We start from the raw sequence: 14,868 nt of genomic DNA, 5'->3' as shown, positions 1-14,868 counted from the left end.
TTTCCAAGGGCTATTTTCATTGACTAAGTAGATTTGATTTCGTTTCATTGCAAAGCTTCAGTTTCCCGAGGCTTTAGACTTTGCCTTTGAATTATACATTTATTTCTTTAGTGTCTTCTTTATTTTAGTTGTTTTATGTGGTGCCACTTAATGGTTGTACGTTTTCAGTCTTGTACAATGCCATGAACTCTTTTAGAGAAAGAGAATATACAGAAAATCCTCAACAGGACAATGAAAAAGTTATGGACTCTTTAGAGACCCGAGTCTGTTGAGTAGGGAGAATTAAGATCATTCCCGCCTTTGACCTATGTTGTTCAATGTGGAAACCACCAGCCACATGTGACTATTAAAATTTCAGTTTATTAAAATTTTTTAAGTTAAATAAAGACAAAAAGTCACTTAACCAAGCATACTCTCCACATTTCAAATGCCCCAAAGCCCCCTGTGGTTGTGGTTGGTGTCAGACCAGACGTAGTACGTACCCACCAGGGCAGAAGGTACGATTAATGCCTCTTGACTCCAGAAGCTTATAGCATCCTTTTTAAGGAAGTGTGCTTCAGCTCTGGATTAGTTTCGTTTTACCCAAAAGAAGTGGACTCTTCTGTATTTTTCTAGGATTACCAGAACAAAGTTACGTGGTTCCCAGCCAAAGAGCACTGTTTTAGATCAGCAGAGTTTTGTTTTCAGTGAGAGTTTGCTCTTGATTAGAATCTCATACACGGTAGTATCTTCAAAGCAAGATCTGTTTTTATTCTAACTTGAGGCTTCGATTTGCAGCAGCTGTTTACTGAGGCAGAGTCCGACCTCACTTGGCTGATCCAGGAGCCCCCAACGGGACCTTGAGCAACACCTTTCCTCTCATGATTTCTTCCTCGAAGCCGTAAGAGCGGCCTGTGATTTATAGGCAAGTCTTGTCAATAGCGTATCTCTGAGTTCACTTTAGGGCTAGCTTGTACCAAGGAACCAGTTCTCATTCTTTCTTCTTTGGTTAGTGTTCTCTTATCACAAGTCAGGGACATGGCGATGCCAGTAAGAGCACAGACGCTTCCAAATGTCCAGCTCAGCGGCTCCGTGTCGTGTTAAAATGACTCTCCTGTTGAAAGCGCCAGTGTGGCTCCGCAGGGACCTCTGCCTGCCGCAGCGCCTGGAGCCTGTGCCGCCTCTCCAGGCACGTGACCACCAGGGGGTCTGTCGAGTCCACTTTGCTGGCAAACAGAGAAGGCGACCGAATGATCCACGGCAGGTCTCCTGGTCCATACACGCAGCTCTCGTGGACGTAGCGCCCTGTAGAAAGAAGCACAAAAACCTAGTGCCTTTGTCTCGTCAGTTTACGTTCACACCAAAAAGTGATGCTCTCCCAAGGTCATCGGGAAGGCCCCTGCTTCACGGGAGGTCAGACTAAACATGATCTCCGCGATTGCTCTGATTGGGGCTTCTGGGCTGGGTTTTGAATCTATGGCGGCAGGGACGCTTTCATTCTTTCTGTTTAACGGCTACTTTGTTTAAGGGGACGCTGTGGAATGTTCGTTAGTCGCGAGCACAGGGGAGACGTCTTAGCATGCATTTGCCGGGCCAAGTCTAAATTCTGAACTGGGCCCCACGAACGTTTGTTTTCCTTGGTTGTGGGGAGGTTGCAGGAATTGCGTCGGTGTTAACGTGGCATTGCTTTGGCCCTCTCTTGCCTGTGCAGAGTGAGCGTTTGATACAGATAGAAGTCATTAAAATTGGAATCATGGGTCGACTCCAGTGCTGGGTTCCTTCGCGACGAACTCAGCAGCACACGTTAGGTGCCTGACGCTGCACTCGGCTCTTCCTTCTTTCTCTGTTAACCCCCCGGCCAGTGCTGCAAGGTGCTTCGTTACCACCTCCGGTTCGCAGAGGAGTGAGCGCTGCAGAGGAGTGAGCGCTCGGTCTGCATGGGAGGCAGAGGTCGATCCACTTTGGAGACCTTGCTCTCTGCTCAGCTCCGCCCTGCTTTCCTCTCCACACCAGCCCATCGATCCTACTTCTGAAAGCCCATCTGAGGGAAATACAGAAAAGGGGCGGAACTGCACGCGTAGAACCGTCCAGTGCTGTTTGTAAGACTGGAACAAGGTGGAAAGAACCTTCCCCCAGTGAGCACGCATTCATCTAGTAAAGGGCCAAGCAGAGTAAGCACTCTGTAAGCGGCGGCTCTTGTCACGACTGACATCTTTCTCACTGGTAGACGTTCTTGGCACAGTGTCACAGACTCTCAATAGAATTACACTGAACCAGGTGAAAAGTACGACTGTGGAGACAAGCTGCGTGAACAGCATAGGACGTAGTGAAAAAAGAATCAGCTGCACCTCGGTGGTAGCTGGATGGTCTCTACTGTATATACACGTGAATGTGAGCCAGGAAGGGGGCACAGGCCTGTGGAAAGTCCTCAGAGTTGGGTTCGTGCCGTTTGGGTGATTACAAGTAAACAAAACTCTTTGTTGCTGGTGACAGCAGGACGACCGTCACTCTGTGCATGCTCGTCCACTGGAGGGGCAGCAGACAGCTGCACCTGCTTAGAGACCCAGCTCTGCCACTTCCTGTGCTGCTTCCTGTGACACTGGGGGTGACCTCACTTCTCTGAGCCTGGGGTTCCTCATCTGTGAGGCGTGAATACGATAGTGAGTACCTGAGAGGAGAGTCATTGTGAGGATTGACTGCGGGCCCAGCGCAGGGCTCCGGAAGGTTCTACCCCGGTCACTGCCGGGGCTCGGCCTAAGGCGGGGGCTGACTCTTGGCGGCCACTTGTCTCGCTGCTTTCCTAGTGGACAGTTTGCAGTCTGAAGTGAGCAACGGCAAGAACTTGCTGAAGTGTTCGCTTTGGGGCAACAGTGATTTTTGTTAAGATTTACAGAATATTGAAATATTCAGGTTGTCGTTATAAGAATTCTAAATCATGACTGTATTATTGGTAGCAGCCACCCTTCATGACTTCTTACTCTGTGAGTGAATCATGTTTTCAGGAAGCATCTGAGCCCCGACCCCGGCCTTTCCTGAGCATTTATTCACCGGTCTTGTCAACCCCAGTGTGTAATGGCAGTGAGCCCTGCTTTCTAAAGAAAGGCCAGGGTTGCTTCTTAGCCTGTGTAACTGTCACCTTCTTATTGTGTGAAGAGCCCCCTAATTGAATCATGGCTAAACTATTTATTGAAAACACTAGAAAATTATTCCAGCCCTTCCGACCTGGTACCTGTGAGGAGAGTGGCTGTGTACATGGCCCCGGGAGTTGCTGGTCTTTGAGTTATTCTCTGGTATTGGGTTTTACATTTTTTAATTTGTCTACAACCTGTTTCTTTGAGATCAGTCCTTTAAAACGGCTGGGAAACTGGGTGAACCTGGTTGATTTTGTATTTCTGATCTACTGTGACTCAAGCCCGAGGGGCCACGCCTAGACGCGCTATTAAAATCAGTGGTTGCGTCTGTGCGGTATTTTCTGTGGTGGTTGAGAAGCTGTGTGTAGACAGAAAGGTCAGGCCACATGCCTGGGAGAGAGGATGCTGTGCCCCAGCCACCTGCACACACGTCTGCCCCGCTCTTCCTGCCTTCTCTGTCCAGCACAGTTTGCGGCCCCGTAAAGATCAGACGCCTTGTTTTTCTTTCCTCGTGGGCTCCCAGAGCGTTCACACCTCTCCCTACCGGACTTGTCCGCATGGTGCTGTGACTGTTCTCCCGTCACCTCTGCTCCTCTCGGCCGTCTCACCCTGGGCCGCGGGTGGGGGGGGAGAGCGGTGGGGAGAGGAGGCGTGAATGGCAGGACCAGAGGCCGGTTCTGGGTCTCCCACTCCCTAGGCATTTTCTCCCAGTGGCTGTGCCCGAGTCTGCAGTCAGCTGCCGCTTTTCCAGCCTTTTCACCAAAGAGGGACACTGACGTCCCCACCCCAAGTCTGTTCTGTATTGTCCTGGTAACTAAAACCACCGGGACACCAGACAAAGGGGCAAAAGAAGTCGCAGCTCCCAGGGAGCGTCTCCGAGGGCAAAGCAGAAAGACCTTCCCCTCAGCAAGAGTTTGCTGCCAACCTCTGAGCTCTGGAACGGTCGATCGATCGATCGCCTGCATTTCTCACTTGTCTGCTCTGGTAGAGGTCCAGGGAGACACAGAGCTTTTTTAAAATAAATGTTTAAGTTTGAGTTCTAGGGGCGGGTGGAAGAAACCCGCCAGCTTGTGTATTTTTATCTTAAAACCTGTACAGTTGCAGCCGAGTTGTGTGTTCACTTTGTGAAAATTTATCAACCCAGGTACTTAACGATTTGTGAGCTTTTCTGTCTAGATATTATAAATAAGAAGTTTAAAAAAAAATTGCCCCATGTAATTGCAAACTCACGAATCCCTTCACTCCTTCTGCTAACGATCGTCTCCCGATGTTATCCAGGCAGCAGTTGTATAGTTTTCATAAAATTGGAAGGCTTTTGCTTTTGCTTTGGTTCGAGTTTTACCTTTACATCCATCGTGAACACTTCCCTCCTCGTTCCTCCATTTAATGGCTCGAATGTCTCCTTCCCAGCCAGCGTCAGGTGTGGCTCCCGGGGCATCTAAGGGGGAAACAGAACGAGCATTACAGCGGGCAGGCAGCTGCTCGGCCCTAGGGTGCCAGCTCTTCCTGGCCGTGCTCCCCCCACCCCAGATGTGGTAGTGGGAGAAAGGTGGAGGGAAGTCCAACCCTGCTTCAAGTGCTTGCTTGTCATCTGCTGAAAGGCTACGCTTTGGGGGCGGGCGGCGGCCGTGGCCAAGGTCTTGTGTTCTGGGTTTCGTTTTCATCCCCGTCTCCATCCCTGGTAACTTCCTGAGTGCACCTAGTGCGCCCTTGGCATGATGATGTTGGGTTTCTCCATAACAGCCCTCTGAGGGGATGTGAAAATAGGATTTTCAGTGGATAGGAGCGATTAAACTAAGATCCTAATCGATTTCTGCTGGATTCAGTGTTTGCACGGTCATCTGGACCGATTATAACCATTCAGACTTGAAGCCACATCAACTTTATACAAAGAGAAAGTAAGTCCACTTAAGGGAGGACATCAGACTCCCTCTCTCAGAAAACCTACCTGAGGTATCATGTTTGCCACCCCCAAAATTACTACTTTTAATGTTTTCCATTCTTTTTTTTTAATGTTTATTTTTGAGAGAGCACAGGTCGGGGAGGGGCAGAGAGAGGGGGACAGAGGATCCGAAGCGGGCTCTGTGCTAACAGCAGAGGGTCCGACATGGGACTCGAACTCACGAACCACGCATGAGATCATGACCTGAAGTCGGATGCTCAACCTACTGAGCCACCCAGGCACCCCTAATGTTTTCCATTCTTAAAAGCGCCCCTAGCACAATGTCTGGCCCTCGTAGGTACCCAGCGGTATTTAATAAGTGAATGAAGAAATGAAGGAGTTTCTGAAGATTTGTGCTCAGATATTGGTCATACTTCTTTCTGGAGAGGGAACAAAAGCAGCCGGGCTGGTTGGGCGCGTGGCCGTCTCTCAGCAAACCTGAGACCCCTAAAGACCCTCCCGTACTCCCCTAAGTGGAAGAGGTCTTGCAAAAGACCCCTTCACCAAGCCATGGTAAATCGTGAAATACAATTTCCACTTACGAATAAGCATCTGTTGTTGCCTCTGATCTGAACAGACGCTGTATCGCTGGATGTTCTTACCTTGCAGTCGGTTCAGAGTCACCCAGTAATGCTGTTCTGGGCTCTGGACGTCTCTGGACCACTGGAGCAGGTCTTTTGCGCGGATGTCCGTCAGTACAAATTCTACGAACTTCCTCGTTAGTACGTAGTAAGCGCTTCCAAAATAAATTGTTAAGTTATGGGGTGGTTCATCTTTGAATCTCCTGTTTGGAGATCCGTAGATACTTGCTTCAGGGGTGAATTCAAGACGACTTCCACTTGTCTCGGATGCAACGTGTGGTGGTTGGATTACTCCAGGAGTGATGTTTTTATCAGTCCATTTGCTCCTGATGTAGCGTATGATTTCTTTGTTGGTTTTGATTGGAAAGTCGTGTCCACAAAGGTTAAGGACATAGTTCCACTGAAATTTGGAACGGACCAGATCTCTCATACAAGTAAGATCTGCCTGCAGTCTTGTAAAGCCAGTGTGGGCCACTCTTCCTCTCTTTGATGAAATAAAAATATTTTCAAAACAGTTCACCAGGGTTTGCACAGCACTCTTATACTTCTTTGGGGCCTTTTTGTCAACATGAATACAGTAAAGGTTTTGAGGCACATAAATAGACCTGAGCAGCTGCACAAACATAGCCAGGTCCTTGTGAGTAGTTACGATATATGCCAAAGAGAAATTGCCCTCTTCTGCAGACAAGGGTCTGGTTATGAGATGCACCTCCTGGGAAATCCTGGAGCAGTTTCCTGGTGGGCGCAAGTGAGCAAGTACTTGAGAACCATGAGGGTTTTTACAAAAAGTTGCAATTTGGGGGGCGGCCTCTTTCCCTTCAAATAAAGCTGAACACAGTTCATCTGGATAAAAGCCACATTCCACCGCTGCTGGAGAGGTGGACTCCTCTGGTTCCTCCGGAGGTGGATCCCTTAAATAAAGAAAAACGCACACGCACACAGCTGTGCACACGAGGAGTCCGGGCTTCGTGGCCCGCAGCTGGCTCATGTCTTCAGCTCCAGGTGCCTTCTTATCACCACCGCTTGAATTTCTTTCCCTCTAGGCTTCCTAGGAGAACAACAGATAGATTCAGGGTGGCATAACTCTCCCCCAGCCTGCCGCTTTGCCGAAGTACACGTATTTAAAGCACCAAGTGTGCTCAGCTTTGTAGACGTACGTGCCCGCGAAACCATCACCACTATCGCCAGGACACATGTCCCCCCCCCCCCCCCCCCCCCCCCCCCAGAGATTTCTTGTGCCCCTTTCACTCCACCCGCCCTGCACCCTGTCTCTGGGCAGTCTCTGTGCCCTCTCTGTCTCTGTACGTCAGCTGCGTGGTCTGGAACCATATAAACAGAGTTGTAGACTGTACTTTTTGCCTCTTTTCACTTTGGGTAATGATTTTGAGATTTCATGCAGCTCATTAGATCTGTGACCGTTCTTTCCTCCTTATTGCTGTGCAGTACGCTGTCCCGTGGGCAGGCGACAGTCCGTTTATCTGTTCGTCTGTGGAAGGACACGGAATTGCTCCCAGTGTTGGGATATGACGAGGTGCCGTAAGCTTTCGTGCGCGAGTCTTCGTGCGGACGTTTTGTTTCTGTGTTTCAATAACTCTTCCGAAAGGGATAGTCCTTAGTACCAAAATGTAATGGTTGCTGGTTAGGTGACTTTTGCTGACGCAGAATTAACAGCAGTGCGTTCAGATGATTGAAATATATCAGCCTTTGGGAAAACTGAAAAGGTAGCCACAAAACGTGGTTTACAAAAGTAAAAGATCTGCTGTGGTTCTTGGGTTTATTGGCCACGCGTATTCACCCGTACGTAACATGATGTCAGAACTGAGTACAGCCATCCTGGAGGGACTCAGGCCACACGCGGCACTCGGTGAGTAGCTGTTTACGATACATAACGCTACTGTGGATCTCTTCACATTTACTGACTTCACAGAAAATCCTGATGACTGCTTCAGCAACCTCATAATTACGAGGTTGCTTGATTAAGGCTTTCTTTTGGCACAGTAGGGTGATTAGTGGAAGGATGTTCTCTTCCTTTTAAACACAATTCTAAATTAGGAGCAATGGCAGTTTTACAAAAATAGCCCTTGGTAGAAACTTCTGGAATGTTAGATCAGCAGGCTTTCGGGGTGATGTTAACAGGACCTGCGTTTTTGCTTCTCTGGGGGCAAATACCTAAGAGTGGAACTGCCGACTGCTGTCCAGAGTGGTTGTGCTGTTTCACTTGCCCACAGCAGTGGGAGAGCTCCAGCAGCTCTGTATCCTCGCCCGTGCTTGGCGTGGTCAGATTTATTCATTTTAACCATTCTGACAGGTATACGGTGCTGATTCACTGCGGTTTCACTTTGCGTTTCCCTGATGTCTCAGGATGTTGAGCATGTTTTCATGTGTTACTGCCCTTAACGTTGGCAGGTTAAAAGAAATCTCAAATACTTACTTTGGACGTGAATACTGTCCTGTTCTGCGTTATGCAGACTTCATTTTATGCTGTTATCCTGTATCATTTTATAACTCTTTCCAGTAAAGGAAGCAATATATCAAGAGAATTTGTTCATCACAGAATTTGATTTGTTGAAACGAGTTTATGAATTTTTTTAGAGAAGGCTTCCTTGATTAAAAACAAGATGTCTTTACCTGATAAAATTATTTGGTAATAATTTAGTTGCCTTTCTGGGGTCCCGTAGAAATGCACGAATAGGTTTAATAGGAACAAAGGTGACCCAAGGCGTTTTGATTAATTATTTTTTTATTAATTAATTATTAGTGCATGCAGGGAGCATCCTTTCGAATTTAGGGAGAAGACTGATCGTGTAAGATGTCGACATTATCAGTAACTATTTTTTTCTTGCTTATAAATCCTGGCTCCTGATTTCCATAAAAAGTCATATCTCTGCCTATTGCTGTTTTTTCTGTGTTTTAAAAAGCCCGTTTGCTTTTGAGCAGTGTTTTGTCTCAGATTGGACACTAGTCCCTTCCCTTCCACATCATTATTTCACATGCCATTGGGATAAAGCAGTGACTAGGCAGCATTTTGAGCTATCCTTCTCTTAAACTTTGAGCTAAAATTGTAAATGCTGATTGTGGACTGTGAATTTAAAGAATGTACTTATTTTCCCTGTGGTTTTCTTTTTCACCCATCCTGCTTCAAAAATAAAAAGCAGCCACTGCCCAAATATGCCAAGTTTTTTTGTGCCAGTTTGGTACATGTTTGTTGATTGCCCCAAACGTGAAACCTTATGATGTAATTTTGAAGACATTTTTATAAACTATATAATACTGTATTATAAATTATATATTATAAGTTATATAATACTGTATTCACTGTAATTGACACATTTCATATCTGGTCTCTAAACAAAACCTGTATCATAAAAGGAGAAATTCACTAGGGAGGAAATACCTTCTTGAAATGAAATCAAAGCTTTTGCCTGCTTTTAATAATTTTGGTTAGGGGTGCCTGGGTCAGCATCCGACCCTTGATTGCAGCTCAGGTCATGATCCCAAGGGGATCATGGGATTGACCCCATGTCAGGCTCCTCACTGAGCATAGAGCCTGCTTGAGATTCTCTGTCTCTCTTTCTCTCCCTCTCTCTCCTTCTGCCCCCCTCCCCCACTTGCACTCTGTCTCTAAAAAAAATAAAATAAAATAAAATTTTATTCTGGTTAAAGGGAAACCACGTGCCATAGTTTATTACATTTAGTATGGAGAGGAGGTTTTGGAGGTTTTCTGGCTTGTCATCTTTGGTTTTGTTTCTAGGCTTGCGGTTAAAGTAAAACATTCTGGTTTCATCATAGAAATGTTGTTGGCCTCACTCCACTGACAGATTACACCCCGTGTAAACCATGGCTCTGCCACAGGGAATTAGAGTTTTTCAGTCGTTTATGATAATTGAATGAAGACCGGTCCCGCGTGGAATCCCTTGTCCTTCGGGCGATACCTGGGCTAAGCGGTTTATGTATGTCCCCTCTGCAGAGACAGGGACGCAAGCTGGGCTGTGTTCGTCCGCCGCCTTCCTACCTCCCGGTGTTAGTGCCGTGTTCACGGGTGCCCGGGTAGATCCGCCTTCCCGCTCGCGTTCCCTCTGGTATTGAGAAACCGCTGTGCCCTACGTGCCACGTGCTGCGGGGACCAGGGTCCCCGGCAGATGAGCTCCGTTGTCACTGCTTCACCACAAGCTCTTAAAGGCAGTCCGACCAGCCTCCCAGATGAAGGCCCTGGAGCCCCCACTGCCGTGGCTCCTGCCGTGGCTCTAACCAGCATCCAGCGGGGACCCCGGAAATCCCCGTCACCTCTGTCACCTCTTGGGGCGTGCCGGCGTTTCCTCTGTACGCTGGGGGTGTGCCCGTTGTCAGCGTGGCGGACGTGTCCCGGCCTTGATTCTTGGCGACTTGTGACGGTTCTGTCTCTAATGTGAAGTCCGCTTTTGTTGCCATAATGAAAGTGGAATTGTTATCACGTGACTCTTCTCCCACCGAACTCATTTCCGGGACACGCAAGTGGTGTTTCTCAACCGTGGGGAACACGAGCTCATTAAAAAGCGCAGTCTTGCTGATTTCCGAGCCGTTTTTTTCCTCCACACAAAGTCATATTCAAGATGTTTATTCACTTCAAAGGCTTTAAGAAAGAGGGGTAGCTATCCTTGGGTGTTAGGGAGCAGGCAGGAGGTTCTTGGTCTGGACCAGACCCATTTTTAGTGCTCCAGTATCCTGTTTGCTCACGTGTTACCGAAGTCACAGATGGTTGCTAAACTTACTAATTTGTGCGTGCGAGGGAGCGTTCTGTCGGTCACGTACATTCTCTTCCCTGGGCCTCACGTTCCCTGAAATCCTTCAGCCCCGTCGCCAGAGCCTGCGGTGGGCAGTGTGTGCCCCACGTGCTCAGTGCGAAGCAGAGCGAAGTAGCCTCCACACCAGGCGCGATGCTGGTGAAGGTCACGCGTTGAGCTCACTGAAGACACACGACGTCCAAGGGATAGTGGAGAGTCTCTCCCAGTAGAAATCGTTACCAAAGTTGTGGTTAAGGATGGCCTTTAAATTGTTTTCCCTTATAGAATGCTAGACTCCACATAGTGACAGATGATTTGCTTCTAGTTCTCAGAATGGAATTGTGTGGCTTTGTATGTTTTTGTCCGAGCATAGAATACGTCCGAGAAATTATTTCAGAACATGTTACTGCCCTAATTATTAGACCAGGTGTGTACATTTTTTTCTTCTTTTCTTCATCCATCCACAGTCCCCCCTTCCCCACCCCACAGCGAGCCTTAACAGCCAGAAACAAAAGTCAGCAGCACGGGTTCGGTATCATGCGTTTCCACTGAACACTTTCTTTAAGGGCAGTCATTTTGAATTTGTTAGGACGGGATCTAATTTATTATAAAGACTTTTCCGGGGGGCGAAGGGGGGGGGCACGCCTGGGTGGCTCGGTCTGTTGAGCGTCGACTTCAGCTCGGGTCATGATCTCACACTTCATGAGTTTGAGCCCCACATCGGGCTCTGTTGCTGACAGCTCAGAGCCTGGAGCCTGCTTTGGATTCTGTCTCCCTCTCTCTCTGCCCCTCCCCTGCTCACTCGCTGTGTCTCTCTCTCTCTCTCTCTCTCTCTCTCTCTCTCTCTCTCTCAAAAATAAATACACATTAAAAAAATAATAGGAAAGACTTTTCAGGGGAGTTGACATCCTGTATAAACGAACTCTTTTAGTTTTGTTTTTGTTTTTGTTTTACAGAGATAATTTCTGTGGGTAAACATAATGAATGGGCATGTTTAAAGATGAACTGAAAATATTTTGCTGTATGTTCTAGAATATTACTGTTTTAGAGCACTTACATTAGCTTACCCAGATTAAATGATTTAATCTCCGTTTGCTGGACTCACGATGCGGTCCCGTAGGAACACCGGGACGGGGGTCGGGAGCAGATAGATGGAGCCCCCACTGAGCCTGGCTGGGGGAGGTACTCGGCTTGAGCAGGACTGGGGCGCTTAGTGTTGACCCCCAAGACCACGCCTGCCAACACTCTCCATTTACTGCAAGTTTGTCTTTAAAATGTCACTCTAGCCACAGCAGTAAAAATTTGGTATCTTTTTGTTGTCTCTGGGCTCAGAATGATGCCCAACACCCAAGTTAGAACATTAGGCTTTCTTAAACTATTTCAACTTACAATAGCAGAGTAACTTTGAATTTGAACACTGTCCTACTGGCCAGTAACATAGATGTCCTAGTCACAACATGCGTACATTTTCCAGCCGCTTTGATACAAAGAGGAAAAGTCCATTTCAGGGCACCCGACTCAAAACTACAACAGAAATAACATTAATATGTTTGGGCTCAAAATGAGGCCTGAGCGTTTGGACATGGCCTTGAGGCCGACTTGGTTATTGTCTCCCGTGTGAGGAAAGAACAGATGGTGGCATTTTAAATTTAAAACTCTAATCGCATCCTTGAAAAGACTCCACTTCTGCTGTCTTGGGCTGAAACGAAGAGTAAGGACTGTTTGAGAGAAAAAGACGCCTGCTACGTCTGCATTTGCAAATATGACTGGGGGCGCCTGGGGGACTCAGTCAGTTGAGCGTCCAGCTCTTGATTTTGGCTCAGGTCATGATCTCACAGTTGTGAGATCGAGCCCTGTGTCGGGCTCCTCACTGTGAGCGTAGAGCCTGCTTGGGTTTCTCTCTCTCTCTCCTCTGCCCCTCTCCCCCGCTCGCTTGTGTGCACACTCTCTCAAAAAATAAAAATAAAAATATTACTGATACTTTTTAACATTCATTTATTTTCGAGAGACAGAGACGGAGCGCAAGGAGGGGAGGGGCAGAAAGAGAGGGAGACATAGAATCAGAAGTGGCTCCAGGCTCTGAGCTGTCAGTGCAGAGCCTGATGCAGGGCTCAAACCCATAAACCGTGAGATCATGACCTGAGCCGAAGTCGGACGCTTAACCGACTGAGCCACCCAGGCACCCCGGTACTCCTTTTTTTTTAAGTAAGTTCCACACCCAACGTGGGGCTTGAACTCATGACTCTGAGATCAAGAGTCGCATGCTCTGACTGAGCCAGCCAGGTGCCCCTAAAAATGTTACTGATATTGCAATATTTCTGTTTTAAAAAACCACAGAGGAAGCAAGGAAAAACATTTTAGTAATCGTACCTACTCAGCGTCTGCCATTTGTGATCTGTGTGTAGTTAACGAAGCGTTTTCCAAAAGCCATTCTCATGTTCACGGGCTGCAAACGCTGGCGGTGTCCGTGCCCAGCCTGGATTTTCTCTTCCGTCCGTTGCTTCTCTTCCCGTGGCTCCCGCTTAAATCACATGAACAGAGTTGCTTGGCAGGTTTCGTTACCCTTTCGTCCCTGGAGGATTTTGTTCTTGTTGATTCTGACCGGTAGCTTGAAAAAGTCACGTTTGCTTCTCTGAGTGTTTCTTCAGGACTGGATCGCTGCCTCACAAAACAGGAGACCACGGCCATAAACACCTGGTCCGGATGAAGGGCCGCAGAGTGATGCTGGGGTTCTGAAAGCCGGGTAGAATCCTGGCAGTCGTGGGTCAGATTCCATAAATGCTTTTAAAACTAGGAGGCCAAAGTTGGTTATCCGATCCTTTTTCATTAAAGGGATGAATGAAAGTCGCTTAAAAATCTTGGGTGCTTCCTGAATAGCGTTGGGAACAATCCAGGTGTTTCAGCCCCGCTTTCCAGAGGGCCTGAGTTCAGGGATGCAGGCGAGCCTGTGCCCCGTCCCTGTCCTCCGGCTCCTCCGGGGGGGCCGTACCACCGCTCCGCCGTCGGTGCCGCTTCCGTTCTCCGCTGCTGGATGCCGGTGCCCTTAAGCCCTTCCCCTTCTCTGGTTTCAGAGCTTCTCTCTTTCGCTGCTGTCTCTTCAGGCTTACCACAGACAGGCAGATCTATCAAGAAGAGTGAAGCCAAGGCATCCGGGTGGCTCAGTTAAGCGTCTGGCTTCGACCCGGGTCATGGTCTCGAAGTTCGTGAGTTCGAGCCCCGCGTCCACGTCTCTGCTGGCAGCACAGAACCCGCTTCAGATCCTCTCCCCCCCCCCCCGCCCCTGCCCCTCCCCAGCTTGCACTCTATGAAAAATAAACGTTAAAAAAAAACAGTGACGCCAAGATGGGAATCGTACACGGTAGCTACTTCTCCCCTGGCCCGTGTCCAGACACTTGAGCTCGATGTACTCGGTCAGACGTGACAGAGGGAAGCACTGTTTTAAAAGTCAGTACACACACACAGGTACATGTTCATTTATTACACTCCCCAGAGTACTGCTACGGGAAACAGGCTTCTGTGATGGAGACAAAGCGAGTCCCACAAGTGGGGTTTCTGGGCCAGAGACGCACGCCATCGGTTGCTCAGTGCAAATGCCGTTTGGAAGGACAGTGACTGAGGAACGGCTTCCGTTTGTTTGTCTTCTGAATACACAGATAGAGCAGCACATTACCCGTCATTCTACCTCTGTTCCGCAGCACTTTCCTACTGGCTTTTTTCCCCCAGTGCTTTAGAAAAAATGTAATATCCGGAGGTGATATGGTTACACAATTTGTAGTCTTTTTCTTGCATCATAAACCACTTTCTACGTTGTCAGAAACTCTAAAATAATTGTCTGCTCCTCCTTTCTGAGAATGCATTATGATTTATCTATTTTCCCCATTTTTTGGACATCTATGTTATAAGTGATAAAAGGAAGCAAATTTAAGATAAATACATGATTGGAGTGCCTGGGTGGCTCAGTCAGTTAAGCGTCTGACTCTTGATTTCAGCTCGGGTCATGATCCCACTGTTCATGAGTTCGAGCCCCACATTGGGCTCTGCACTGACAAGGCGGGGCCTACTTGGGATTCTCTCCCTCCCCCCCACCCCCGGCCCTCCTCTGTGCATGCGCGCGCTCTCTCTCTCTCTCTCTCTCTCTCTCTCTTTCGAAATAAACTTAAAAAAAATAAAATGCATGATGTCAGCTGTGTAGTAACTGTACACATAGAAAAATGCATTTGCAGGAAAATACGGGTGTTTTTTTACTTACACTATGTGTTACTTTATAAGCAGAGAGGGTCAGTCCCTTTGAGCCACCTATGTCTTTGCAACTCCCCTCCCTTTCAAAAGTGACCCTCCCTCGACCCTTCAGTCCACAGAGAACAGCCACGGCCACAGCCACATCCACTGTGGATGGAAGTCTTCCTGCCCTGGTTTCACTTGTCCCCAAGGGGTAGACCACTCGCCCAAGTTTGTGGGGCCAGGCAGAAGCCTCC

At 48.0% G+C, this 14,868-nt stretch overlaps 2 protein-coding genes across 8 annotated transcripts in view; one reads left to right on the top strand and one right to left on the bottom strand.

Moving 5' to 3' along the window:
- RTF2 (replication termination factor 2) overlaps nt 1–14,868 on the top strand; it is a 41,428-nt gene that overhangs the window by 19,256 nt on the left and 7,304 nt on the right. The window lies entirely within an intron of this gene.
- Nucleotides 341–13,587, bottom strand: LOC115509943 (beta-1,3-galactosyl-O-glycosyl-glycoprotein beta-1,6-N-acetylglucosaminyltransferase 7-like). Of its 2 annotated transcripts, XM_030309353.2 has the most exons (4): nt 12,764–13,587; nt 5,655–6,681; nt 4,453–4,548; nt 341–1,284 (listed from the first exon to the last, which is right to left on the bottom strand). In XM_030309353.2, the coding sequence occupies exons 2-4, from the start codon at nt 6,619–6,621 to the stop codon at nt 1,061–1,063; spliced, it is 1,287 nt and encodes a 428-aa protein (XP_030165213.1). In that variant the 5' UTR covers nt 6,622–6,681; nt 12,764–13,587; the 3' UTR covers nt 341–1,060. The 2 variants fall into 2 exon arrangements, with proteins under 2 accessions (XP_030165213.1, XP_030165214.1); XM_030309354.1 differs by lacking the exon at nt 12,764–13,587 and having other exon boundaries at nt 5,655–6,710.

The sequence above is a fragment of the Lynx canadensis genome, chromosome A3, assembly GCF_007474595.2.
Source record: "Lynx canadensis isolate LIC74 chromosome A3, mLynCan4.pri.v2, whole genome shotgun sequence".
Classification (NCBI taxonomy): Eukaryota; Metazoa; Chordata; class Mammalia; order Carnivora; family Felidae; genus Lynx; species Lynx canadensis.
The sequence above is the reverse complement of the archived record's forward strand: the minus strand, read 5'-3'. Positions and strand labels throughout refer to the sequence as shown.